This window comes from Brassica napus, chromosome C9 (assembly GCF_020379485.1).
Source record: "Brassica napus cultivar Da-Ae chromosome C9, Da-Ae, whole genome shotgun sequence".
Classification (NCBI taxonomy): domain Eukaryota; kingdom Viridiplantae; phylum Streptophyta; class Magnoliopsida; order Brassicales; family Brassicaceae; genus Brassica; species Brassica napus.
Window position 1 is genome coordinate 10,006,055 of NC_063452.1, and position 27,389 is coordinate 10,033,443.

At 37.9% G+C, this 27,389-nt stretch overlaps 4 protein-coding genes across 11 annotated transcripts; 1 reads left to right on the forward strand and 3 right to left on the reverse strand.

The window, feature by feature from the left end:
* Nucleotides 1-97: 97 nt before the first annotated feature.
* Nucleotides 98-8,954, reverse strand: LOC106445394 (myosin-13). 5 transcript variants are annotated; one of them, XM_013886942.3, is made up of 39 exons: nt 8,719-8,954; nt 8,223-8,348; nt 7,998-8,141; nt 7,764-7,909; nt 7,502-7,667; nt 7,365-7,423; nt 7,130-7,289; nt 6,903-7,052; nt 6,699-6,826; nt 6,468-6,614; nt 6,272-6,373; nt 5,937-5,994; nt 5,746-5,847; nt 5,629-5,666; nt 5,412-5,538; nt 5,152-5,322; nt 4,931-5,062; nt 4,741-4,850; nt 4,555-4,615; nt 4,322-4,478; nt 4,026-4,219; nt 3,811-3,930; nt 3,536-3,634; nt 3,216-3,437; nt 3,006-3,124; nt 2,813-2,927; nt 2,688-2,720; nt 2,529-2,597; nt 2,272-2,442; nt 2,055-2,198; nt 1,797-1,958; nt 1,611-1,721; nt 1,458-1,528; nt 1,259-1,358; nt 1,103-1,159; nt 945-1,001; nt 761-841; nt 617-681; nt 98-514 (listed from the first exon to the last, which is right to left on the reverse strand). In XM_013886942.3, the coding sequence occupies exons 1-39, from the start codon at nt 8,719-8,721 to the stop codon at nt 397-399; spliced, it is 4,395 nt and encodes a 1,464-aa protein (XP_013742396.1). In that variant the 5' UTR covers nt 8,722-8,954; the 3' UTR covers nt 98-396. The 5 variants fall into 5 exon arrangements, with proteins under 5 accessions (XP_013742396.1, XP_048625878.1, XP_048625877.1 ...); XM_048769921.1 differs by having other exon boundaries at nt 98-508; nt 2,529-2,720; XM_048769920.1 differs by having other exon boundaries at nt 2,529-2,720.
* Nucleotides 8,955-11,294: 2,340 nt separating this feature from the next.
* Nucleotides 11,295-15,220, reverse strand: LOC106445395 (receptor-like serine/threonine-protein kinase ALE2). 3 transcript variants are annotated; one of them, XR_001288452.3, is made up of 9 exons: nt 14,749-15,220; nt 14,374-14,484; nt 14,201-14,293; nt 13,663-14,031; nt 13,319-13,576; nt 12,847-13,236; nt 12,522-12,747; nt 11,624-12,419; nt 11,295-11,537 (listed from the first exon to the last, which is right to left on the reverse strand). XR_001288452.3 is itself a non-coding variant. In XM_013886945.3 (8 exons), the coding sequence occupies exons 1-8, from the start codon at nt 14,813-14,815 to the stop codon at nt 11,723-11,725; spliced, it is 2,211 nt and encodes a 736-aa protein (XP_013742399.1). In that variant the 5' UTR covers nt 14,816-15,220; the 3' UTR covers nt 11,295-11,722. The 3 variants fall into 3 exon arrangements, 2 of the variants coding, with proteins under 2 accessions (XP_013742399.1, XP_013742400.1); XM_013886945.3 differs by having other exon boundaries at nt 11,295-12,419; XM_013886946.3 differs by having other exon boundaries at nt 11,295-12,419; nt 14,374-14,481; nt 14,749-15,186.
* Nucleotides 15,221-17,763: 2,543 nt separating this feature from the next.
* LOC106445396 lies at nt 17,764-19,420 on the reverse strand. The gene is made up of 3 exons (XM_013886947.3): nt 18,983-19,420; nt 18,721-18,807; nt 17,764-18,631 (listed from the first exon to the last, which is right to left on the reverse strand). The coding sequence occupies exons 1-3, from the start codon at nt 19,259-19,261 to the stop codon at nt 17,921-17,923; spliced, it is 1,077 nt and encodes a 358-aa protein (XP_013742401.1). The 5' UTR covers nt 19,262-19,420; the 3' UTR covers nt 17,764-17,920.
* A 2,113-nt stretch (nt 19,421-21,533) lies between these two features.
* On the forward strand, nt 21,534-27,334 carry LOC106445397. Of its 2 annotated transcripts, none has more exons than XM_013886948.3 (19): nt 21,534-21,790; nt 22,014-22,947; nt 23,089-23,289; nt 23,532-23,615; nt 23,831-23,890; nt 23,977-24,021; nt 24,110-24,306; nt 24,404-24,883; nt 24,998-25,088; nt 25,193-25,372; nt 25,457-25,546; nt 25,632-25,694; nt 25,796-25,870; nt 25,953-26,003; nt 26,183-26,260; nt 26,357-26,491; nt 26,569-26,676; nt 26,764-26,829; nt 26,919-27,334. In XM_013886948.3, exons 2-19 carry the CDS (start codon nt 22,045-22,047, stop codon nt 26,991-26,993), a joined length of 2,982 nt encoding a protein of 993 aa, XP_013742402.1. In that variant the 5' UTR covers nt 21,534-21,790; nt 22,014-22,044; the 3' UTR covers nt 26,994-27,334. The 2 variants fall into 2 exon arrangements, with proteins under 2 accessions (XP_013742402.1, XP_013742403.1); XM_013886949.3 differs by having other exon boundaries at nt 21,538-21,784.
* Nucleotides 27,335-27,389: the final 55 nt, after the last annotated feature.

Consider the following 27,389-nt stretch of genomic DNA (forward strand, 5'->3'; position numbering starts at 1 on the left):
TATGACTCGCTTATTAAGGCCCATTAAGTTTATAGCTTCTAACGGTCTTCTTCGGCGCGTGCCCAAGGTCGTTAGAATCTACCGTAAACACAGCTAATTACAAAAAAAATAACATCATTTTACTTTCTTATCCTAAAAACATATTTTCTTTCATACTAAAAATATATATTTTCTTTTGTACAAACTATACCATAAGTTCCTTGTCTATGGTAACAAAAGAAGTGACCATAAATAATAATCATGTCTTTTTTTTCCTCCCAGCAAAACACAATATCTCTGCCAGAGAGAGATAGAATGAGAAACGAATTAGCAAAAGTTCATCTGAGAGATTCTTCATCCTGTTTTTTTTTTTTTTTTTTGAATGGTGTTCTTGTTTTTGGTTTCTCTGAGGTTACACTATTGCAAGAAACTGAAAGCTGGATTCTCCACAAGCTCCTCGGCAGGTTTCACTTGCGCAAAGTCCTTATCTTGCATTGAACTCGACAAGTCATCGATCAAGAAAGATATACTGTTGCTGCGCCACGCCAAAAAGAAACGGTATTGTTTAGTTTCAAGAAAGAAACAAAAAAAGGTCATAATGATCTTTTGATGTTCATAGCAGCAAAACCATACATACCTAGAATCATCTTTTAACAAGAAGTCGCTGCTGTCTGTCATAACTCCTGCCATGTTCTCGATGACCTGTTTGATCATCAGAGGATCAAAACTACTTACTGGAGCAAAGGATTAAAAGAATTATCCTCAGAAAGCTTTTCTTTACCTCTTGCGAAACACTTTTTGTGTAGTAGATTTCATCCTTATACAGAGTACATAATCTGAAATGCTGCTGTATTCTAAGGATCTGATGTGAAGCGGACAAAAAACGGTGTCAGCGTAACCACAAAACTCAAAGTTCATCAAAAAAGTGTTGGTTGATATATATATATAGAGAGAGAGAGACTTACTGGACACAACTTTTTTGCAATCTCATCGTATGAGATTTTGAACTTATTATGGATGCGCTGTGTTGTACATGCCAATTCAAGCAAACTCTTTACTTGTATAATATTCAAGTACAGCTAAAATTTCTCAAAATTCAAAAAAAAACAAGTTCAGAACATACCAAGAATCCAACAGCCTGTCTGATATGTTTGAGTTCATCCCAGGATGAGCCAGCATACTATCAAAGAAAGGTGAGAGATATTGTGTTTATGTATAAAATCAATTGAAGACAATAAAAGAAGAAAAAAAGAAAGGAAACTGTGCTTTAGGGGAATACCTCGTCATTTGTTTCCAAGCACCAGTTCTCTAACTTTTCTAAACCAGATTTTAAATATTCTCCATTGATAAATGAACAGTTATCTGGTCGCGTCATAACGCTGTGAATCAAAATTTGAAGAGGTCGATTATTATAATCTGCTTTATCATAGAGATTCATATTCCAAAACACACAGACAAGTGAACAATCTCTCTCTCACCTGTTCCACAGTTGGACATTGATTAGTGAGAAAGCCTGAGAAAGTATCTTCTGGATAAGAACCAGAGGAACCTGTCACAATAAATAAGCTTAGTAAGAGTATGTTATCCTTTAGAGAGAGATAAGTGGAAGTGTAGAAACGAGTTTCACATACAAAGTTCTCTCTAAGTGTGCTTAGCAATGCATCTAGTCCTTCAATAATCCCTTGCCAGTATTTAGCAGTGCTATCAGACATTAGCGCTGTCCCCTTGAACGTTTTTGGTGCCTAGATAGAGATTCTCTCATTTCAGCTCACAACACATACAAAAGGAAAGATGAAAATAGAGAATCATTAGCGCACCTGGATGCAGAGAGTAAGGGAAGTGTTCAATTCCTTTTTCAGTTTATCCCACATAATCCCAATAATCTTTTCAACATATGCTGCAAGCTGCTGCTTGAAATGCAGAGCTGGAGCCTTGGCATCAACTGGTCGAATCGCTTCAGCCGCTGGCGAACGGAAACCCTGGTGTTAACAAACGGTTAAGGATTGTTTTAGTTGTTGGTCATCAACATAAGATAAAATAAAAAAAAACAAAAACGAAGGGTATATTTATTTTACCTTGGTCATCCATCGGACCAAGGAAGGTGACTTTCGAAGTGGAGTGGCCCCGGTTCCACCAGATCTGAGACTTTGTTGTAGCATGAACAACAAGGTCGATGTGTTGGATAACCAATATGCCAAATTAGCGTTGTCTTCTTCATTCTGATAGTAAGAAACCATTTAGTTATTTTCATTCTGATAAAAGAAAAACTAAGGCAGCCTCTAAATTTAGTACCTTAATAGCAGAACCAATCATTTGAATAAGACGATCAAATACATTGGTTCTCTCTGCTTCAAAGGATTTCCAATGAAGAAGACATTTGTAGATGGTAAATGCCGCTACTGGCTTCCCCTGACTAAATCCAACGTTTTTTGTGACACAGTTGATTAGGTCATCCACATCCTCCTGTACCAAGAAAAAAAAGAGAATCTCTATCTTCAACCAAGGATGATGGAGAGCACATACTCGAGTAAATTTACTAAACGACATACATTTTGAGGATCAATATGGGAACCACCCCTGGATTCTTGTATCCTTGCTGGTGTTGTAAACATAGTGCCCTGCAGAGACGGATCTTTTAAGGATTTACAAAAGAAATGGGAACAGACTATCAGATAAAAGTAGACGGAAAAGCAAAAGACATAACTTACAGTGAGTTGATTTTCTTCGGCATTTTGCAAGTTCTGCGCGAGCAAGAGCAGTGTTGTTGATTAGGATGATTGATTGAGAGAGAGTCAGATTTAGTCATTTCAAATATTTCTCCAGATATGTTTACCTTTACTGGAGTAGAAGGGAAGAAACGTCCTGATGCTGTCTTAACGGGTGTGCTTAAGGCAGATTGCTTCAAAACATGATTTTCGTTTATCACATCCTCTAGCGTCTCTTGGAGTCTGCAAATGAAGAAAAAGGACCTTAAAATCTCTGTGAAAGGAAACTCAATAGCTAATAGACCAATAGTGAATGAATACTTGTGCATGGCGGTCTTCAAATTAACAATTTTGTCTTCAGCCTCTAAAGCCTGCTTCACCTTCTCCTTGAATTTTTTCTCTGTTTCATCAATCTTCTGCTCCAGCGAACTTAACATTGACTGCATATGAAAAAAAAAATTTCCAAAACATGGCTCTTGAGGTTTATACATCTTTGAAATCCTTACTAATATATATAGCAAATTCCCCTACCTTGAGGTTATCATTTTCACTCTTGAGTTTCTCCACAAGCTCGGTGTCAACAACAATAGGAACCTCCTCCTTTACTACCGGTGGAACCATTTCTGCAGTCTTTTTCGCAGCTTCAACTTCCTTTAAGAGAGACACTTCGGTTTCCTTGAACTGGAGTTGTATTTCCTTCAATGCTAATTGCAGTTTCGCATTTTCTTGTGTTTTACTTTCTTCCACGTCCACCTACAACGTCAACGCCCACAATGACAGGTTGAAGAATTTGCTTCGAGGATGGATAGAAAACCGAAAAGACAAGGATAAAAGGGCTGTGTTTTACTGACCCTCATGCGTTTCTCTAGCTGCAGTCTCAGCGTGAGATCTTCCACTTGCTTCTCAAGCTTACTCTTGGCAGCTTGTAGGGCTCCAGTTTCCTTTGCAGCCTGCAGAAAATATGAAGTCATCATTGTTGAAGTTTATCATTGTTGCTGTGTTCAAGGCAATCAATAAACTTCTAGCTGCTAGCTTCATTATCTAAACTCATCTAACCACATTGTTTAAACTCATCATCCATGTAAAAAAACTTAGAACTGAAAATGTAAAAGAAGATTAGGCTCACCATCTTAAGCTCTCGCAGTTCTTTACGGGCTAGCCTTGCTCTCCATGCACTTTGTGTAGTAATCGCTGCTTTCTTCAGCTTCTTGTAGTGCGACTCGGCCAGGTATCTACGGCAATGAATCTGGTATATGCAATGAAAATTAAACTCGGAATCTTAAGAGAAATTTGGAGAGATGAGAAAAGCTCAAAGATGAAAAGAAAAAGAGATTTCGCCACCTGAATAGCAAGTGTGGCCTTGATCTTCCTTCCTAGTACATCGCGAGCAGCCATACCACGCAAACCTGACTGAACTGTAACCACAGCTTCAATGTAAGACCGCCTTTCAAGGTAGATCCGCAAAGCTCTCTGTATCTTCAAAGCAGCCGCTTCCTTTCTGCGCAAGTCCTCAAATATATGTCGAGAAAGTTGGCCTGTAAATGATTGGATAACAGAGCAAATTAAATGCATTTGTTCTCTTACTAACTGAATACTTTTTAAATAAGCTAATAATATTCTCTACAACTTTTAGATACCTCTGCACACAGCCTGCATATTGATTGCAGCTTTGAGGAGCATGTAGGAGCGGAATTTCCTCTGTATAATTCTGGCTGCTCTTCCCAAGACATCAGTCCTCCGAGCATCTAATTCAGCCATCTGCCCAGCCATGAGGAGAACTTTCGTCTTTCCAATCTGCAAAAGCAACAACGTTAAAAAGCAGAATAAACCAAACAAGTGTATTCATCCAAGTTTCCGCGTTAATGAGTACCTGGTATCCCTTGAGTCCAACTGCCTCCAGAAGTTTCTTGCAAGCTGCTTTCTCATCAGAACTAGTAGGAACAAAGCCAAATGTTAGAACATTTTCAATATCTAGGTAAAATTTCAACGTCTGAAGTGTGTGTGTGTGAGAGAGAGAGAGAGAGAGAGAGAGAGAGAGAGAGAGAGAGAGTCAAACCACTTATCCAAAGTAGAAGAAGCTAGGACACTAAATCTGTCCAGGAATTCATCAAAATGTTTTCGTGTAGGATATCCAGCACGACAAATCTCTATTGCCTCCATCATACCCTGAAAATAATGACTAATAAAACTTGCCTGGGAACAAACAAACGTTTTCAGACAAACCAAAAAATGAAGGTGAATCTCACCCCACAACGTAGCTGTTGCAGAACGTTTTGGTTCTCAAAGATAGAGGGCTTCAGAAGATTATTGGGCTTCACGCAACGAATATAGCGAGGCTCAGTAGTGCTAAGACGTTCCATCAATAATGCCAGTTGTTGCTGCATAAAGTAAGAAAATGACTTCAATAAAAGCCTGTGATAACGATTGTCTACATGAATGAAAAAAAACACCTTATTTAATACTTCACCTTAAATTGTGAAGCTACAGAAGAGAACTTCGTCTGTTTGCTAGCATCTTCCACTAGACTAGGAAATAAACCTGCAATAAAAGTGCACCTGGAAGCACCTAGCAGAGCCTGATGCTCAGCAACAACATAATCTTTGTTCTTTTCCAGAAACTGCTGGGTTTGATAAGTGACCTGAAAAGAAAACCCAGTGCTTTTAGTATTTTCGGGCATAGTTGCATTATTTAAAGTCGCAGAATGCTAAAGCAGGTTTTCTAACTCACATCACCAGCATAGTGACAAACTGTGAAGTCAGTACGAGCTAACTTTGGCTTGCTAAAGTGCTTGTTCGTTTTAAATGTTTCGTACAGCTTTTGAGAAAACGTTTCGTGTGTTGATCTTGGGAACATGCTGCAAGATAAGAGGTATAAAACGTCAAATATCAATGCAGAGACAACGAATGCATGAGGAATAATAGCAACTGAAATCTCTTAGGCTTACCAAGCCTCGTCCAGGAGAGCAATAATACCACCAGGTTTCTGAAACGTGAATGAACGTGCGACTTTGAGTAGACGTGGAAAATATTTTTACAAAAGAGCTCGCAGTAAAACTAGTTACCTTCTCAATAAGTTGCAAAACTTCCCGATTATCTGGGAACTCGATGTGGTTCCAGGCAATTTCTTCTTTCTTGTACTCATCTTGTTCCATCTTTAAGACGTGCTGCCAAAGGAAAAGAATCATGGATCAAAAAGGAGCAAGGTTGGATAAAAGGAAACTATCAGAAGAGAGAGAACAGAGTTCAGACAAACCTCATTAAAGTGATGTTGAAGTTTCTCATTGGTCAAATTGATGCAAAATTGCTCAAAACTGCAAAAAACCATGATGCATTAGTAAGAATCAGAAGCAACATGCACTTGACTTCTTAGTAAGAGCTAAACGATGTAATCCCTCATTTTATATCTACTCAACATTCCAGAAATTTCAAGGAGAATGGTGACTTTTTTCATATATCAATTGCTTCCTAGAACAACTGATTCATGTGTCATGTGCTGATGTTTCATTTGAGCCTTTGCTCCATAGCATTGTACTCAAACCGTTTTCCTTTGTCCTAATCAAACATACTGCATAAGACAGCGTAAAGCACCTGTTTGTCTTGAAACTCTCGAATCCATAAATATCCAGCACTCCTATCATGTGTTTTGAGTCAGGATCTTGCCCAATTGAATTATTGATCTTGTTTACGATCCTAAAAAAAGCAATTAAGCGAAGTTGGAAAAAAGTTAACTTGTGGGGAAACAAGAAAGAGATTTATATGCTCGGACGGAAATGCAATAACATACCAATCAAACAATCTAGCGTACACAAATTTTGCCAAAGCATCTCTACTGAATGCTGCAGATTCAGGATCCAGACATCTAGATATCGTTTCTTCAGGTGTCACCATTACACGTTTGCAGAGAGAATCTTCCAGTGCCTGCTCATCACACCTGCAGGCAATTCGAAGGAGTCAGCAAATAGTTTCTTTTCACATTATCAAAGTCAATCAACCTCAGTTAGTTAGCAACGTTTACATGAAAAGCTCAGCCGCAATCTTCAGTGACTTGTTGTCTTTTGGAACTGAAGAGTCTGTTTCTTCTCCGTTGGTAAATTCTATGTTACCTAGATGAAGAATAGCTGCCAAAACTCGAAATATTGCTTCCTGAAAAGAAAGTGATATCAATCAAATATACTCATATAGCACCCATTTTAACCAGGAGAAAGGGAAAATAAGTAACCTGCTCCTCTACGCTTATCCCAACAATGCCCATTGCTTCTCGGGTTTTAGCATACTCTTTCGAATCATCCATTCCCTCTAACTTAATACAATGAGACTGATTCAGATAACGGTATGTTGTTGGATCCTCTAATTTTAGTTTTTTAATGTCCTGTCAAAATAACATTAAGGAGAAAATGAGAAACAAACAACAGGACAATAATATGAAAAGCCATATGATGTTGTTACCTCTGATGGTGCAGCACAAAGCATGTAAAAGCAGTGATAGTTTCTCTCAGAATCTGACACTTGGCACACCCTTGATCTCTCTAACAAATAAGTCTTGATAGCAGCTCCTGATATCCTTCCCCTTTGATCGAACTGAATCTCCACGAATTTACCAAATCGACTGCAAACATGATAATGATTTGTATATAGATGCAAAACGGATATTCAGTATAAAAGAAAGTTATGTTCCACTAACCTTGAATTGTTGTTCCTGACGGTTTTTGCATTCCCAAATGCTTCTAAAACAGGATTGGACTGCGCCAAGAACATACACCATTCATATCAAAGAATGATCTTTTACAAATCCACAAGGTCTATTAATAAAATAGATACCTCCAAAACTTGATCTTCTACACTCCTTCTGGCCGAGAGATCTTTGACAGCTCGACCTCCCATTTTTGCCAGGTACTTCATAAGCGTTTTAGCAGTTTCAGTCTTCCCTGCTCCACTCTCACCACTTACCAAGATTGATTGACTAACTCCTTCATTAATCATTTGTCTACACCCACCCCAAGCCAAAAAAAAATGTGAAGCAGGAAACAACCAATGATGAATGGAACAAAAAGAAGTTCAAAGTTGAATGAATGATAGGTACCTGTAAGCTGCATCCGCAACTGCAAACGGATGGGGCATCAATGATCCAAAGGGGGCTCCTTTATAGTGTTCAATCATATGGTCATTGTAAAGGTTCGCTAGTTGTTTAAAAGGGTTCACAGCAATCAAGATATCTCCTGTATAAGTCTAGTAAAGAAAAACAAAATGTCTTAAACAGAGCCAACAAAAAGAAAAAAAAAAAAAACAGAAAGAGCAAACCAAAAAGGAAGCTCACATATATTTCGTCTATATGATATCTTGATTTCAAGTTTTGCAGGACCCCTGGTTCATGTAGATACGCTAGCGTTGTCATGTCGGTGACTCCAGAAGGTGGAACTTCCATATCTTTTGGATGTGTGTCTGAAACTTTGACAGCAACCTGCAAAAAAAAGATCAACACAAGTATGTGAAACAAGCTCCTCCCTCAACATATAGTCAAAAGTGTATCTACATTACATACCGTCTTCCCTGAGGTACATTGGACCTTAATATCATCTCCATTAACCTCAATAACTTCACCATCTAACCATGCCTCCTCCGGATCTTTAACCCAAACGAACGAGACAGCTTTAACGGTAGAAGAAGGCTGAAGAAGAAGAAGAAAATAAACATTTAATTAAACGAAAAGTGAAGACACAAACAGCATTCAATAGTCTAGTTTCAGAGGCTTAACGCTCCCAAGAACTAGACCCCCCACACACACACACACCAAAAAAATAAAATCAGAGGAAAGCGAATTTTAATAATCACCACGAAAGCAACCAATGATAAAACCTTAAACATCAGAAACCCTTTACGATGATTATGTTCATCACTGCACAGTTGAACGAAACCCAGAAGAATCAAAAGTACATTGAAACCAAATAGTATATATATAACAGAAAGTACATTCATTTTGCCTTTGAAATGAAGAAAAAGATCAAAACTTTGAAATGGAATCCAAAGGATTAGAGTACCATTATCGCCGGAGATTAATCAAATCGGAAACCCGTTTGCCCCAAAGCGGAAGAGATAACTCCAGCAACGAAGGAGCATTCACTTGAGGGAGCTGGAGAGTGCAGAGCGAATGCAAAGAATAAGATTCCACAGCAAAATAAAGTAAAATATCTCAGAGAAGGAAATGTATCTTATAGAGTTGGATATGTGAGAACGCTTAAAGCCATTTTTTTATCAGATTTGGAGGAGAAAAAAATTACTCATAAAAAAATCATAATATTCCTCTTTTATCTGTCCTTTGTTTTTGTTTTTTTTCCTATATTTTCGTTTTTCTTTTAATTTCTTCTCTCTTTCTTACTTATGAAACTCTTTGGTCCATTAAAAAGGGTTAATCGGTAATTAACCAATTTTATTTTCCGAAAGAAACAAATAAACTATCTTGCTTCTGACAAATTACTATCTCTTTTTCGGTTTTTTTAATAAATAAATTAGGAAAATCCAAAAATTCTTTGACTTAAAGTTGCAAGCTTTTCCCGTTTACACTTATAAAATCTCTCAAAACTCTGTGTGAAACGTCACATTCACATTATTACAAATATCATTTTGTTACATGTGATTTTTCTAATGTGATTTTCTAGCTACGTGTGATTTTTCTAATACCATAAATGTGACATGAAAGCTAATCTTATGTATATAAAGCCTGGTAAAAAAATATAAGTTGACCAATTATATAATTACATGTGACCTAGTTTTAAGTTTCAAACCATATAATAAGAGAAATTTTATTTTATTTTTTTCTTAAGATGTTAGTCATGTGGTTAAACCGTATAATTGAAATTGCTATTTAAATTTAATAATTAAAATAAAATCATGTTTAATAAATAATGTATTCATGTATTACATAAATGACAAAATCATGAGCACTGAGCACACAAGTTATCTATAACTTTTTGTTAATTATAGTGAAAAGAAGTAAATTATAAAACTAAATATAGTGCTAACAAGCATTTAATGGTAATAAGATGGTTGTTAGTTTTATCTTTAACTAGTTGATTTTCCACGTTTAGTAACATTGAATTGGGTTAAATTTACATTTAACCTTTTTAATAAACACATCACTGTACGCAATTATTTCATTTTGTACTCATGTGACATTTATTTTTAAATAATTTATTTGGAAAGATTGTTAATATTTGTTTATTGAATTACAACTTACAGCTAAAAAAACACATGCATGTCTATTCGTTTACAATATTCATATATAAGTTTTTCTTGTTAAGGGCCTACTTAGAAAGTTAGAAACCTATAAACTTTTTTTTTTAATAATCACATTTTTATTTCATTATAGAACATATGAAGATCGAACATCAGGTGCCAAAGTGTCAGGTCAAGGTGGTTTAACTTAGACCACCACTAGCCTACATTACCTTCCACATTTTTAAGTCGGTGACTGAACCCCAAAAAATAAAGAAAAAAGAAGAAGTTGTGATACACTCGCAAGCAAATTGCAAGTTTAAATGTGCTAATTGCCCTGCAAAAGGATATCATGTGTCACCGTATGGACTATTGTCGGGTTAACAGTTGGACTGTCGTGTTAAATCAAGACATCGTGCTTTAACGGTTCACCCGCCAGAACCCGAACTCATTTATCATTATGCTCATTTAGTTACGGATTGTGTCCGCAAAATCGGCCTATTAAGAGAATTAACTACACTAAATCAACACTTCAACAGGAACAAACTCGAACCGTAATCTCAACTATCATGTATTTAAACAATCACAAATAATCTAAGGTGTCCAAAAGTAAAAACAAAATTATTCTTTGTTGATATTTTATTTCTTTCAAGAGCGAAATGAGCCAGAAATTAAGTTAACAAGCAAATGTTTTAGATAAATTTAGAGAACCCGAAACTAAACAACCATACCAAATAGGCCTGGAACTTTTATCCGAGATCCGGATTCGATCCGTGATCCGATCCGGATCCGATCCGAAAATCCGGATATCCGGAGAGGCCGAATCCGGATTCGGATAGTAAAATGTTGGATCCGTCAAAGCCGAATCCGGATCCGGATATCTTGATTTTTTAGTCCGGATATCCGGATCCGTAAATTTTATTAATAACTATTTCAAAAATAGTAATATCTATATATAAAAACTAATTTTATTTAATATATTTTCATTTTTCTAATAGTATATATAAATTTTATGTAAATTTTGTACAATTATACATATAAATAATTAAAAACATTATATATTTTTTTTTTAAATTATTGTTAATATTTTATATATATTAATATTATTTTTTATTTATTTTAAGGATCCAAATCTGGATCCGGATATCCGCCGGATATTATAATTTTTAGAAGGATATCCGACACCCGGATATCCGCGAACCCCGGATCCGGATAAGGATAGTAAAATTATGGATCCGCCGGATAAAGATCCGGATATCTTAAAATTGCCCGGATACCCGATCAGTCTTAGGCCTAATACCAAATGCCAAAAAATAATATTTAAAAGGACCTAACTTGACACTTTATAAACTAAAACAGAGACTCCAGGATTAGAATTAGGTAACTACTAACTTCACTAGAATAAAAATGAAGAAGCTTTTGCAGCCTTGCAAAGACATACTTTACATATTATTATTTTGGGTCAAAATACTTTACATCTATAAATATATGTATATTATAAAAGCTTAAACCGTTAATAATACTAATACAAAATTAGGCAACACTAACTTCATTAACCAAAAAAATTAACTTCTTTTTTTTTGGTGGTGAAGAAGAAAAGACACAGACGTTAGTCAACTACAAACCCTCCCTCCCTGTGCCGTTGCTTTTGCATCCTCGCAAAAACAAACAATTAAATATATCTGCTGAAAATCTGGAAAACAAAAACAAAAACAAAGAGAAACTCCTAACCGGAATGTCAAACCAAGCTGGATTAAACCAAACCTGACCATAGCAGCTCAAGAGTTGTGAGCCCTTTTCTTCACTGTACATTTTTCTGGTTTATCAGAACTAGTCGCCATTCCCGGACCAGAGATGTCTAGATGATGATGGTCCACCGTGTTCGCTCATGCTTCTTCTCAATCTAAAGAAGTTTCTTCTACTTCTAGCTGGCCGTAACGGACCCGACCTGTTTGGTTGAAACAGACCTCCTCTTGGAATGCTCGAAGCAGAGTGAGGCCGGTTCTCCATCTCCTCAAGCGGTCCTGAACTATAATCCATGGTTATGAACGAAGACCCTTGACCGTACCTTAACCGAGGTGTCAAATTCCACCAGCTGCTATCCGAGGGAGCCAGATCGCCTTTGAAGTCTGCAGAGTCCGGCACTGATGACTCCTTCTGGCTGCAATAGTCCCCACCACATGTCTCATCTGCATCGTTGTATATAAGTTTCAGTGCCTGCACCACCTCACCCATGAACGGTCTGTGTGAAACCTCTTGGTGGACGCACATGGATGCAATCGCAGCCACTTTAGCCATGTCATTAAAGTCGTAGGTCCCAGCCAATGTGGGGTCAACCAGTTGCTCCAGCCCCTCTCTGTTGGCTAGTAAAGGTCTCGCCCACGTCACAAGGTTTTCTTCTCCCGAAGGTTGAGACATGTCAACCGGTTTCCTACCGGTGAGAAGCTCGAGTAAAACCACGCCGTAACTATAGACATCGCTTTTCACAAGTAGATGACCCGTCATTGCATACTCAGGGGCTACATACCTGCAATCATTTCGATTGTAAGCCCAACAGTTAAGTATCTGTTTTCATCATATAACCATGAGGATGGGTATTCATAGCAAGACAAGTAGAAAGAAGGTTTACCCAAAGGTCCCCATGACTCGAGTGGAAACATGTTGACTTCCTTCGGTAGCTTCTCTTGCCAGTCCAAAGTCTGATACCTTTGGGGTAAAGTCATCTTCTAGGAGAACATTGCTGGCCTTGAAATCCCGGTGGATTACTCGGGGATTCGAATCTTCATGGAGATAGGCCAGTCCTCTTGCTGCTCCGAGTGCAATCTTCAACCGCGCATCCCAGTCAAGCGTTCCTTCTATTTTGTTAAAACAGGCTTTAGAAGGTGATTCAACGAAAAGAGACAGATATTAATAATATGGTGTTTCCAAATAGTGCAGAGGATAGAGTATGTCACCGTGCAAGTGGGACTCGATACTCCCATTGTGGACGAGCTCGTAAACCAAGCAGCGTGTACGGCCTTCAATGCATATTCCAATCAGTTTCACAAGATTGCGGTGGTGCAAACGGCTTAGCATCTCGACTTCTGCAATAAATTCACGGTCTCGATTCTGATTGTCCCTAGTTAGCAGTTTAACTGCAATCTCGGTTCCATCTTCCATGCTGCCCTGATAAACACGACCAAATCCTCCCTCGCCCAAAACCCTCTTGGCACTGAATTTATCAGTTGCCTTCTCGAGCTCGGAAAGTGTGAAGGTCTTGACGGACAAAGCACATGTAGCCATCAACGACGTCAGTGAATCTGATCCCGAGCTTCTGGCGCTACTGGAAAACATAGATCCAGCCCCTGCAAGGTGTGTAAAGATTCATAAACAGATTCATGCAGGGAATTCACCAACGCTACAAAAGCAAATAGCTGAGAAATTTACCAAGCCTTTTGTTAACTGATGGAGGCAATGCAGGGCCAACAGCAGTGGATGACCTCCCAACGTCATTCCACTTCCTGACTACAAACATAGCTCCAGCCAAAACCAGAGCGAGCACGAAACCTGACAAGACAATGATTGCAATCGTTCTAAAACCTATTCCCTGGCTTTTGTTGGCAAAGATTGCAGTGACTGGAAGCCCTCCAGTACTTGCACTTGGAACACCCTCCACAATGTCTCCATATGGTGAAGAAGGAGTTCCTGAAGCGAAGTTAACAAGTTCAAACAGAATGGAAAACAAAAGAAAGGGTAAACAAAACTTTTGTTCCAAAGAAATATCAGTTTACCTGGATAACTTATGTGGGTCACCTCATAATCACCAAAGACAGACTCATTTAGAGGCACTTTCTTGTGGCGGAACCTTTGGTAAATAAGGGTGGCCGTAGTATTGTCGAATTTGTCCCCAAGTGGAACAAGGTTAATATCCACCACTGTTTTGCCTTGGTTTTCAGTGTCGGCGCTTGCACCCATTATTTTGACTTGGCTTTGCTCCAAGTATGTTCCAGCAGCAACCTCAATTTCTAACTCGCTGATGACGGGGAAAATAGAAATAGGCGCGACACTTAGCAGAAGCTGAACTTTCATGGGGAAAACACAACCACAAGGTGAGGCAAAGGGAGTTGGAGTAAGAGGCTCCACGCATGTCTGTTGACAGTCTATCGAAAAGGGACAAAGCAGAAATGAGTAATTACTAAACTTATGTATCTATCGAGTGAAGTCCAAATCAATAACATTGGATCTTATTCAAAGAAGAAAACAAAAAAAAGGATTCTTGGCACTAGCAATAGGACGCAGGATAATGAACAAGTAGCAAAAGGATTTTACCATGTGAGGAAGGTGAAACTGCAGTCACGTTGCGTCTTAAGTGCCAACGACGATGATGGTGATGACCCCTGTGTCTTTGGTTAGGGAGAAGAGCTGAAAACAGAAAGAAAAAGAGCATTGAGAAAAAGACACTTGTCCAGAGACTATGTGACTAAAATGATTCATTTGCTGACCTGGCGAAGGTGCAGGAGCAAGAGATGGATTAGGATGAGGATGAAAAAAGTGAATTTGATGCGATTTTGATCGGGTAAATGGCAAGCTCATAGGAGGAAATAGCCTAGCTGCTGCAGGTGAAAAAGAAAGCTGATAAGTCCAGTTATTTTCTTTCTATACATGTCAAGCGTACGTTAAAGATTTTATTGTTTGCCAAGAGAGATACTCATTAGATTCCAAATTCAGAAGAATCGTAAAACAAAAAACCCTTTTGCTTACTTTTATACTACAAAGATAATAATAAAGTAAGTTTCTAATTTTGTCTAATAAACAATTCTAAATTTAGCTCATCTTGAGCTGTCAAGCAAGTAAGAGCAAAGGGTACTAGCTCATACCAAAGCATAAGGGAAAGGAGGCGAGAGAATGAACAAGGAGCAGAAGCATCATCGCAAAGCTCCGCATCTTTACCGATACTCTAAAACCACCAACGGAGACACCAAACCTCCGAGCGCACTCCAGAGGCTCTCCGAAGCCTATCGTCCAGAATCAGACGTCTAACCATAACTTCCGAGACGTTGATTGACTTCTTCCCCCAACACAAAACCCTAGGGTCGAGTGGGGTTTAACGCGATTTTTCACAGATCCACCAAATGCGGCTCGAGATCTTCTTCACACAGTGCGGAGCGGAGTCGAACGTAGAGAGTTGGGATTGAGAAAGAGACGAGGAACGAGAGCTTCTTCTCCGGCGAAGGTACTAAGGTAGCAGAGAGAGAGAGAGTAAAGCGATTTGGAAGCAGAAGAGAGAGAGAGAGTGGGAGAATTTAATGCTCATGGTGTAGGGTAGTGTGTTGCCGTAGTTAGACTCTGCTTCCCACTCGAAAGCGATGATCATGCATCAGCAACACACAAACGCGCTCTCTCACGCGCGTGGTCCCTCTGCTCCTCGAAACGACAAAACTGGTGGCCGTTTGCGTCCCGTAACATCGTCCATTTTGGACCTTTATTGGGCTCATATTTTATCCATGGGCCTTGCTGAATTTTGCTCGGGTGAGCTGATTGGTTTGGTTCTATATATTAAACCGAACAAACCAAATCTAACAATATATATATTTCGGTCTTTAGATAGTAATAACTAGATTAAGATCCGCGCCTTGCGCTAGATAAACATTATATATATAAATTATTTTATGTATTATATGTTCTTACATATTATGAAATAATAAATATATATTGAATAATTAAAATTCAGTAACTATTACATATATAATTAAATTGGTGCAAACGTATAAATCAATTTTATTAATCCAAACAATTTTTACACTCTTCATTAAAGGTGGAATATTTCATTAACCCAACTGACTGCTCATGGAATGTAGACTTGCTGAATGCTCATATACATCCTGATGATGTGAAACTGATTCGGGGTTTAGCAATTAGTAGATCTCGAAATCCAGATACAGTGAGGTGGAGCTTTACGGAATCTGGTAAATATTCGGTTAAATCAGGTTTTCGAACTGAATCTTTATACCCAGATAGAGTCCAGAGGAGTATTTTCTATGGACCTAATGTTAAACCGTTATTGGTCTTTTCTTGGAAACTGAAATGTCCACCAAAATTGAGACATTTTGGTGGCAATTTCTTTCTGGTACACTACCAGTGTCCAAAAACCTTACAACTCGAGGGATTGTTTGTGATACACGATGTAGCATGTGTGGGGCAGATGATGAGACTACTAACCATGTTCTTTTCGAATGCCCACCCGCATTACAAACTTGGGCTCTTTCTAGGATTCCTTCTTCTCCAGAGTTCTTTCCATCGTCGTCCGTTTTCACCAATATGGATTATTTATTTTGGAGATTACCAAAGGAGGAAGATTTACACTACTTTCCATGGTTATTATGGTATATTTGGAAGGGTAGAAATGACAAGATCTATTCAATAAGGATGCCAATCAACAGGAGAGATCTTAAGGATGGCAGAGGTGGAAAGTAGGATGTGGACGGAGGCACAACTAACCGTAAAGGACCCTAATTCCTATACTGGGAATGTACATCAATATGTGTCTCTAGCCCTGGAAGACTCTAGAGTTTGTTATATTGATGGCGCTTGGAAAGAAGATGATAAGTTCACAGGACAAGGGTGGTTTTGTAGAAAGAGTGGATCAACAGAGGTCATGATGGGGGCGATGAATCTTCGTAGAAGTTTGTCACCTCTCCATGCTGAATGTGAAGCACTAATTTGGGCAATGGAATGCATGAAGACCCTCCAATATTCTGACGTAGTTTTTGCGACGGATTGTTCTCAGCTGGTGAAGATGGTGTCGACACCTGAAGAATGGCATGCCTTTTCTACACACATGGAAGAATTCAACTAAAGTAAGACGTTCTTCCCCCAATTCCGGATCAGACATATTCTTAGAGCACAAAATACCTTGGCGGACAAGCTTGCACATGGTGCGAGGAGTTCTCCTTCAGCTTTGCTTTATGTCGATTCAACTCCACCGGTTTGGCTTGCTAGATCGGTTGGAGATTCTAGTTAGTACTTGAGTGATGTTGTTAAAAAAAAAAAAAAATCCAAACAATTTTTTTTAAAAATTTGATAGGATATGTAATTAAATTTAAATGATATTAACATACATAGTATATTTTTAATATTAATGTCTATTAAATGATGTTTTCTACTCATATATTTTTTTGATCATGTGTATCTTTAATAGCAAAAACTTTAAATTACTGATAACAAAATTTTCATTGTTGGATTAATAATTTTAGTAATTGATAATTTAAAAAAAATTATCAATGTTAGTTCAAAACTTTTATCAAAAAAAATTATGCAAAGTAAATTTTGAAACTAAAATATTTATTTATTCAATATAGTTTATATTTTAATTTAGAATCATATATATACATATATATTTTAAATCTTAACTATTAATTAAATTAGACTTTTACTTATATAATTTTGTAATCATTTGTATTTTGTCATAACAAAAATTTTAAACTATGGATCGCAAAATTTGAATGTGAGACTTTTAACAGTTTTAGTAATTTATAGTCGTTTTTTAAAATTTAAAATATAACATATACAGAAAAATCTAAATTTTTATAATATGGTTATTGTGGTTTTTTAAAAATTATTTTAATAGTTTTAAATTAAACAAATTTGATAGAAGATACATTATTATTTTATCAGATCTTTATTATTCAAAATCATTAATTGTCATATATACTTTACCCACATTAGGCAATTCTGTAATCTTTATTTAAAAAAATAATAAATGACATTAATAATTAATTTATGGTTAGTTTAATAAAAAGCTTATTATATAATTAGATGGACCAACATATTTCTCTAATAATTCTAAGAATCATCGTAGTGATGACACGTCGCTACAAAAATAAGTTGTAATATTTCACAAATAATATATATTAATATATAGGGGATAAGTGATAACACGTCTTAGTTGTAACAAGCTAATAATGGTGATTTCACTTATCTAAACTCACCCTACAATAATACTTACGAAAAGCTGGCTTCCTAACGAAGATACAAACTACATTAATGATTTCAATCATTAAGGAAGGTTTCGAAATCGAATGTCACATTGTCTTGAGCTACCGGTTCAGGTAACGGGCTAACCAGGCTGGCTTGGTTACAACTGTCCACGAGCCAGCTCTCAACTTCCGACAGTTTGGTCTGCAAGACGTTTTCGTTAGTTGCCGGTTGCTGTTGAACCGTCTCTGCTTGTGAACCCCACTCAGGTAGACGAAACAGATCTGCATTGCTCCTCTGACAATAATCAGCAACGTTGAGCTGACAATTGCGTTGTTGTTGTTGTTGTTGTTGAGTGTACATTTGTGGGTTTATTGTTGGAGCCACTACGGAAGGAGTGGATCGTGAAACTTTAGCATTGGGCCGAGTTCCTGAAGAGGCCACTCGAGACCTTAAGTTACCTATATAAGTACTTCTATCCTTTTGGATGCTCAATGATTGTCTGACTCTAGTCCTGCCTCTGTTGACGTTTGACAGATTAGCAACACGGCTGGATGATGATGAGCAAGGCCGGATCTCAATCTTATTCCTTGGCCAAGGGTTTAGGGATAACCGGATGATACTCTGAGCCGGAGACACTGTAGCATGGGCCGGTTGGGTCCTGAAGTATTCGCGTTGATTCATCCATGTCTTGTCTTTATCATTAGCATGACAATGATCTATGCTGGAGACAGCGGCACACCAGTATGGACAAGGAGCAGGGATGTCACACACATAACAGTGACACTTCAACGGAAAATAAATATAAAATAATTAGCCAAGGAAATAAATAATCCATTAAAGCATATTAGGGAAGCTTATAAAAGATGGTTTACCATGTCGCAGTAACTCTCATGTGATGTTGAGTTGAAGGAGTACTTAGCACACGAGTGTCTGGGGTGAGGGAAATCTCTACACGCTACCTACAAAACAAAGATTTTTGGCTTTTGATGTTAGGGAGAAAGCTTAGTATACAACACATCAAAAACAGTGGAATGATTAACAAACAATTACACAAAAGAGTTCAATTACATCTAATCCTAAAAGAAAAGAAGGAATTCAAAGACTATGGCTTTCAAAGGGATTCGAACTCCGTACCTCACCCTTTTGCCCCACTACAAGCACCTCGTCATCATTATCATCAGCTTCAACTGCAGCACCTGTCTTGTCGGGATCACAGTCCAAAATCACACAATCTTCGTCTCCTTCATCCTCCAAAGCTGCTCGAGTCGAAGAATTTAGCTGAGAATCAACGCTGCCTTCCACCTCGACTTCATCGGTGCTGTCGGATTTAGCCATGTTTAGCCAGTTCAAGTAGTCTTTGTCCATCTCCTCGTCTGAACTAACATCCACAACTATATGATTCTCCGAACCCATTAAGAACAACAGGTTTCAGAAATTTGACAGAACAAGTAACCCAGAAAAACTCTTAGTGTGTCATAAAAATGGAGCAAATTAGGGTTTGGAGACAAAAGCCGAAATTGAGTGAGGTAACCACGACCTCCCTCAATCTCTCTTCACACGACGATAGGTGAATAAAGCATGACCATCTTTTCCCTTTAATTGGGCCAGGCCCATCAAATCCGGGTCAACACAGCCCAGATAGTGGATACAATATAGTAACAGATTACATGGCTTTCACTCTAGTTGTTTTTTTTTTTTTAAATTCCCATCACCGTTTTATATTAATATTATACGCGAGTCATCACTTACAGGAGGACGTGGTAGCTGTTTCAACTTTCATGATATTTCTTTATTCAAGTCAAAGGGATCTTCTTAAGAGTCAAATCCAACGGCTGAAATCTAAGGGATAATGTTCCGCGTAAGAGAGACATCTAAACTAACCAATACATCGCCAACCGTCGAGTTCGGTAAAGCGCCATTGCACGTTCAAAGTCAATCAAACTTTTCAATATTTATAAGCTTATCAACCTTCAACTTTTAGTTTTTCACTAATTGGTGACCATGTTTTAATTATTTCAGTTTTCTCCAACACAGATACATCGACCGGTTTGTAATATTCCGTTAATCTTTTGATGAATACACAATATTTACGGGAGTGTTTCAAAAAAAAAAAAAAAAACACAATATTTACAGGAAGAAAATTTAGTTTTTCTAGTTTGAATATTAGGGTCTAAGTGCACCAGATTTTTTAATATTATCACCAAAAGATTTTTCCATTGCGAATAGGTCTGTCTAAAAAAATTCAATATATGCCGAGGTTGTCATGACTCAGGGCATCTTCATCCCAACTCCATTTTTTCCTCTAAAATAGAGTAAAAATGGATATGGAGTAAAAAATGCTCCAACCCAATTTCATATCTCACTCCATAATGAAATTTACTCCATAAATGGAGTAATTTATTTTTTATTTGTTCATCACTTCATAATGGAGTGGGAAATGAAATAGGGTTTGAGCAATTTTACTCCATTTTTACTTTTACTCCATTTTAAAAGAAAAAAATGGAGTTTTACATTGGAGATGCTTTCCGGCGCTCAGCAGTCACTCATAATGGCTTGTCCACCTTGGCGTCAGGGGTTCGACCTCTCCCTGCCTTCTATAGTGAGTGAGGCTTTCTCCTCTATGGAGATGTAAGGGTTATTGGGCCAATCCGTGGCCCGACAAATAAAAAAGACATTCAATATATATAGTTACATATTATGGATGAGTAAATACCGACATTCTGTTCAGTCCCATTTCAAATTACTGTATAAAGTTTTTGTATTTTTAAAAAATGATTAATTTCTGTCTGCCTAAGAGTACTTGCTTTGGTATGTGTTTGAATAATATTAAAGCATGTTTGATGGAGATTCTTAGGTTGAGGTTTTTAACGGAATATAAAAATCCGTCTCTTAATTTTTAACTAAAAAAAACTAAGAACTGGTTTTTAAATATTTTATTTAACTAATGAACTCCCCATTAAACCTGCTCTTGCCAGGTGACAAATTCTGGGAGAACATTTAACTAATGATATGTCTTTTAAATGAACAAAAGTGTTTTGAGCATTTTAGAAAAGTTTTATCTATGTCTTTATATTATATATTTGTTTGCATTACATACAATTGTATCACATCAATTTCTAATATAACAAATCATTATATACGGTTTTTAATAAAATACATCATATAAATTTTATTTATACGATTTAGTTGTAGTATATACACATCATTGTTTTGTATATCATTTTATTTTTGTGGCAGACCTCTTTTTTATACGGTGCCGACTATAATCTTGTAGCGTTTTAGATGTCATTTTATCTAATATTAAAAATCATATGAGAAATATATTCTTAACCATTTGAGGATTATTTAAAGAAAGTGTTATATTTTGTCAGACCAATAAATACCTGTTCATTTCTTGCAGTTTTGCTGTTAACTTAATTAAATTTTAATGTGCTAGATTTATCATGCTGTAAGTAGAAAAAACAAGTCTATTTATCTTTTGTCAAAAAAGTAGATAAAAACAAGTCAAATTTACATAATGAATAATTTTTGGGGGTGTATGTAATGTGGGTTCAAAACATGAAGGCCACGTTTAAGAGTAGAAACAAAAGGAAAAGATGAGCTGTTGTTGTTATTCTCCTGATATCAAGTATAACCTCCCTTTTTGCGTATAATTCTATATTTAGATACAATCTTTTTACTTAGTCATTTTCTCCCCCACAGACAAAAAGGAGGAAGAAGAAGAAGATTCATTTCCATTTTTGTTCGGTCAAATAATCTCTCTCTCAAATCCTCACGCCGCGCATTCATTTCGTTCCCTCCATAAAATCACAATCCAACCTTCCGTTACAAGTTTGATTCCCTTTTTCGGATTCACATGTTTGAATTTTTTCATTAAATTAATAAAAAAAAAAAACAATTCCCCAGAAGGAGCATTGATTGATTTTGCTGGAGGAGGAGGAGGTATACCGTTCTTAAATTCCTGAACCTAAATCTGTATTGCTGTCGTCATCATCGTCGTTTGATTCTGAGGCTCTTTTCAATTCGCATATATAGCTGTAACCTTGAACTGTTTTCGATTTCAACTCAATTCGAAAATTAGGGTTTCGTTTTCAAAAAAAAAAAATCATCTTCCTAGTTTGTTGATGTTAATGTTTTTTTTCTTTTTATTTAAATTTTTTTTTAGCAAATATCTGAAGATATGCTAGTTATTATTGATGGTGTCTGAGAGGTGTTGTGTGAAGCCGAGTTCTAATACGGATATGAAGGGGGGAGACGTGTTGGCAGTTCACCGGGGAGATGGGAATACGGATGATCTTTTGAGATACCCCAAGAAGACGGATGTGGAAGATGAATGTAAAAGTGAGGTCTTTAGGGATGGAGATGACCACAATCCTTTGGACATGATTCATCAAGTTGAAGAAGAAGTGGGTACCCTGAGGAGGGATGAAAATGGTCAAGGACAGCTTGTGGTGGAAAGAGAAACGAGACATGAGTCTCCTAAGCAGTGGTTAAATAGGGATGAAGAACAAGCGGGGGTGTTGGAGAGAGATAATGAAGAGTCGGCTTCAGGTTCACCTGAGAGGGACGACGACGAACCAAATACTGTTGATAGAGAGATTAAAGAACTTGATACACATGTGGCAATTGGTCATCTGGAGGTGGATGGAACTGAAGAAGATACAGGGAGGGATGAGAACAGGGTGTTGGGAAAGGACGGTGAAGATAATCCGAGTCCGATGCTGATGGCAAAGGATGATGAACCGCAGAGTCTAAGATCTGAGACACAAACTGATGTCACAGTTGTTACAGGAGAGCAAGACTCTCCCTCATGTGCTTCTTCGGATGCAGTTAAAGCAGCTGGAGAGACGATTCAAAACGTATACTTTAATGGACCGGTCTTACCACAGTCGCCTTCACTAGGACATAAGCACTCCCAAAGTGAGATGGAGACTCCAGGACACAGGCGCACGAACAGTTTCCAGAGACTAAAAACTCAGATGCATAAGGCTTGGCGTGGGGTCAGCAATCTACGGGAGGATAATCGGCCCACTTTCAATCCTGAGGTCTTAGCAAATCAAAAAAGACAGTGGTACCAGCTCCACTCTTCAAAAGCTCTGGTATTTAATCTCTCCAGGGTGTACCTTTGACACTTTTGTTTTGGCTACGTAGTTCCCCTTCCCCTTGATCGTCTACTAAAACCTTTTGCTCTGGTATAGCACATTAGCTGACTAATGTTTTAAATTGATAAACACTCCCAGGACCAAACAAAATATAAGGAGCCGACCGCACTATTTGAACATTTTATCATTGTGGGGCTTCATCCGGAAACTGAGTTGAAGCCAGTTGAGGAGGCCTTCCGTAGAAGGAAGAAATGGGAGATGGAGATGTCAAGGTATGAAGTGGCTGACTACAGAATACTCCGCCACCGTGGGCCTCAATTTCCAATACTGGAGCCACAGGTTTGCGCTTACTCTTTGAGTTCTCACAGTTTTAGGCATGCTTATACCTGTACCATGAGACACCTATTCTGATAGTTTGTTTTGGCTCATTGTCTACTTAAAGTAGAATACTTTGTTTGCCACTCTTCTATTTCATTCTCGCTTGCGGCTTCTATTATATATATAGATGCCTCTGTTCTGCTCCATGGCAGATTTAGTTGGTTTATTTTTTTTTTCTATATCAACTTTTATTATATGCGCAGATACTTTTTAAATACCCTCCTGGGAAGAAGGTGGCAATGCGTCCAAAAGATCTAGCTACTTTCTGTTTTCCTGGTGGTGTCAAGGTATGATAGTGTATGCTCTGTGTCTCTTTATATCTTTTTAATGACCATCAATTTGCGTTGGTATATTATTAGTTATGAGATATATCAGTTATTTCGAAAATTTACAGAGAATTGATTCATGCTGCTGGTAACAATATATGCGGCGTTAGTTGGGATTATTATTCTGTGATTTATGCAGCAACTAAGACTGTCGAAAATGTGATTTTTCGTAACAGGCACGACTTTTGGAGAGGACCCCATCTCTCAGTGATCTAAATGAGCTTGTGTATGGACAGGTCCGAAATAATTCTAAATATCTGTCTGAGCTTCTGTAATTCATCTATGTTGTTTGAATATAATGATACTTTTGAATTTACTGCAGGAACATTTAGGCAAAGATGATTCATCCTTCATATTTTCATTCAAGGTAATCTATCTTTTCTTCATGCCCCTTTACTGCTTTCGTGTTAGCCATGTAAAAACTTACATGAGGCATTCAAAATTCTCTTTGTCAGGTAGCAGATGATGCGACATTATATGGTGTTTGTTTACATGTCTCGGAGATTGTTCAAAGACCTCCTGGTGTTTTAAGCACTGCGTCTCCCTTGCATTCATCTGGAGGAGGCAGTCGGTTTTTGGTTTCTGCACCTCGATGCTATTGCTTGCTGACCAGAGTTCCTTTTTTTGAGCTACACTTTGAGATGTTAAACAGGTACAAAAGATGCCCATACTCTTATTAGTGGCTTTTCCTTGCATTGATTAGAGATCGAAGAACTTGAAAACTGATGGTGTTTTACTTGCTGATGCAGTATGATCGCACAAGAGCGCCTAAAACGGATAACAGATTTTGTTAGTGAGATGTCTCTCGCTGCTGCATGCCATAGTCCATCAGTTTCCAGAATGAATGGCTGTGTTTCTTCACCTCGTAGCAACCCTGATAATTGGATGGCTTCTGCAATACCTGTGGATGGTGTCATGGCACTCACGGCCGCTGCTGCTGGATTGATATCTGATAGTGACATTGCGAACTTTGCAGAACCGCAATCTCCAGATAGTGTCGTCACCAGTGATACTTCAGATGTAAGTCATATCAAGGAAATAGAAAGAGATGGGAGAAAAGTTTTTCATTGCTACGATGATAGTTCTTCTGAAGTATCAGAGAACCACTTGGATACCCCCGAAAGAAGGTTTCAAAGCTTTGAGAACGGCCACGTTTCTCCGGAGATTACATGTACCGATCCTAGGACCCAACCGTTAGAGCATATTGAAAGCTGTGACTCCTTGTTTAGGTAAGTTAACACAATTGTTTTCCAACAAAAATGGATCTAACCGCTTCTTACCTCCCGGATTTTGTATTTCAAGTAGTGTTATAATTTCAGATTTTACCTTTTTATATATGGCAGTTCAGCTAGAAGTGTGTTGTCAGATGAGGTTGATGATATATCGAACAGCGAAAATGATTTCGGAGATGATTTAATTCTGGAATGGGCTAAGGTAAGGAGATCCTAGTAGGTTAACCATTTAGTTGCTCTATTATCTCAGATTCTCAGTGTTCGTCGTTCTCATGTACTGTTTATATGGTTATCTCACCTTGATAGGAACATAACAATGATGCGTTACAACTAATCTGCGGCTACCATTCATTGGCAATTCCTTCCCGTGGAAGTGAAGTAGTTTTCCAGCCGCTGGAACATTTACAATCCATCGAGTATACACGGCCACCTGTTTCAGCTCTTGGATTGTCAGAAGAATGCATTTGCTCTTCTGATTCTTCCGGGGTATACTTTATATCCGAAGCTATCCTTTTCTAGTCTTTCCTCTAATTTGTAATCTCATCTCATTTTTACTTTTCTTTGCCAAAGATAAATGCGAGGTTGGCAGCTGCTGAGGAGGCCATGGGTCTATCAATGTGGACAACGGCAACAGTTTGCCGTATTCTCTCTCTTGAAACTGTACGGAGATTATTTTTTTTGCGTTGGATGCAATGTGCAACTCTTCTTTGTGCCTTGAGTTAACAAAGTATTTTCTTCCTTCCAGATTTTGTCACTCCTTTCTGGAGTTTTATTAGAGAAGCAAATTGTGGTAATCTGCCCAAATCTGGTTGGTTAAATCTTCTATCCTCCGATCGTCTATCCATTTTCAGTCCCTTGAGGAGATTTAAATGAAAATTTGCCCGTTGGACTAACCAATGACTAATGCAGGGTGTTTTGTCAGCTATAGTACTGTCTCTCGTCCCAATGATTCGGCCGTTTCAGTGGCAGAGTTTACTGCTTCCGGTAAGTACCACGTCACTAGAAAAACAATGGACCACATCAAACTGGGAGTTTCCTTATCGTAACTTCTCTCTGTCGTCTTCAGGTTCTGCCTGGAAGGATGTCTGATTTCCTCGAGGCACCCGTTCCGTTCCTCGTAAGTTTTTTTTTCATATGAAGTAACTCGTGCCGTGCCTTTAAGAGCTAGTTATCTATGATGACTTATTCTGAGGATTTGAATGTTCATTAGTCTAGTGAGTGTTATTTGGATCGTAAATCATGAGCCATATATGTTCTCTTGTTGGTCACACGGTCTCAATTTACACCACGTGGCAGGTCGGAATACACAGTAAACCTACAGATTGGAAAGTCAAGACGTCTAATCTTGTTCTAGTTAACATCCTCGGCAATCAGGTTTGGTGGCCATACCAAGTCTCTTATTTCTTATTTTTTGTCAAGTAAAATTGACAACTCTCAAGGGCATGTAACGTTAAATTTGTTTTTCTTCAGGTGAAAGTATGTAACATGCCAACATTGCCTCAGCGTAGAGAACTTATGGCTCAGTTGACTCCAATCCATGCCACATTGGCTCACTATAGCTCGACTGCTAGAAAACACCCGGTTTATAAATGCAGTGAATTACAAGTAAGTAGTATACCAGTGCGTGGCCGAAATTTTGTATTTACTTGAACCCGATTTGATATTGAGAATGTTCTTCTCAGGCAGAAGCTGCGACTAAATTCTTGAGAGTAATGAGAGATTACATGGAGTCTCTTTGCTCAGACTTACACTCTCACACCATAACAAGTGTTCAATCCAATAGCGACAGGGTACTAGCGACTCTCCTCAAAGCGTAACACGAATTACTACTTCCACTCTAGTCTCTCAGTAAATATGTATACAATTTTCTTTCTCAGGTTTCGCTACTTCTAAAGGACAGTTTTATCGATTCATTTCCTGGTAGAGACCGACCCTTCATTAAGGTATAGTATCTTAGCTTCAGTTTCTGATATTCTCATTGGAATCCAGAAGAGGCTTACAAGCTTTATTGTTGTTGTTGTGGGTTTTGTAGTTATTAGTAGACACACAACTGTTTAGCGTTCTATCAGACTCACGGCTATCGAGCTTTGAGAACGAGCGTCTCTAAAGCTCATTTTGCCATCAACATTATACAAAACACAAACTGAAGAAACCAACCAAAGTCAAATTCATACGAAGAGGCAAAAGAGGGTACCTTTAACTACCCTTTACACTCGCAAGACTTCACAGGTGCTTGTGTCTCTGGATCTCTGATACTTTTTAATATCATTAACAAACTAAACTTGCTTGATTAAGCTTGCTTCCTGCTCTTTGTAAATTAATCACCGCTCAATAGGAGCTTTTGTTTGTTGAAGTTGTACAGAACACTTGAAAACCCTTTTTACTTATTTCAAGTGCCTGATTTTGATGTTTCAGAACAATTCTCACTAGAGAAAAATATTGTGCCTTCTTGCTGTTTTTTCTTCATGTATAGACACATGACATACATTCTACGGTTTGGATT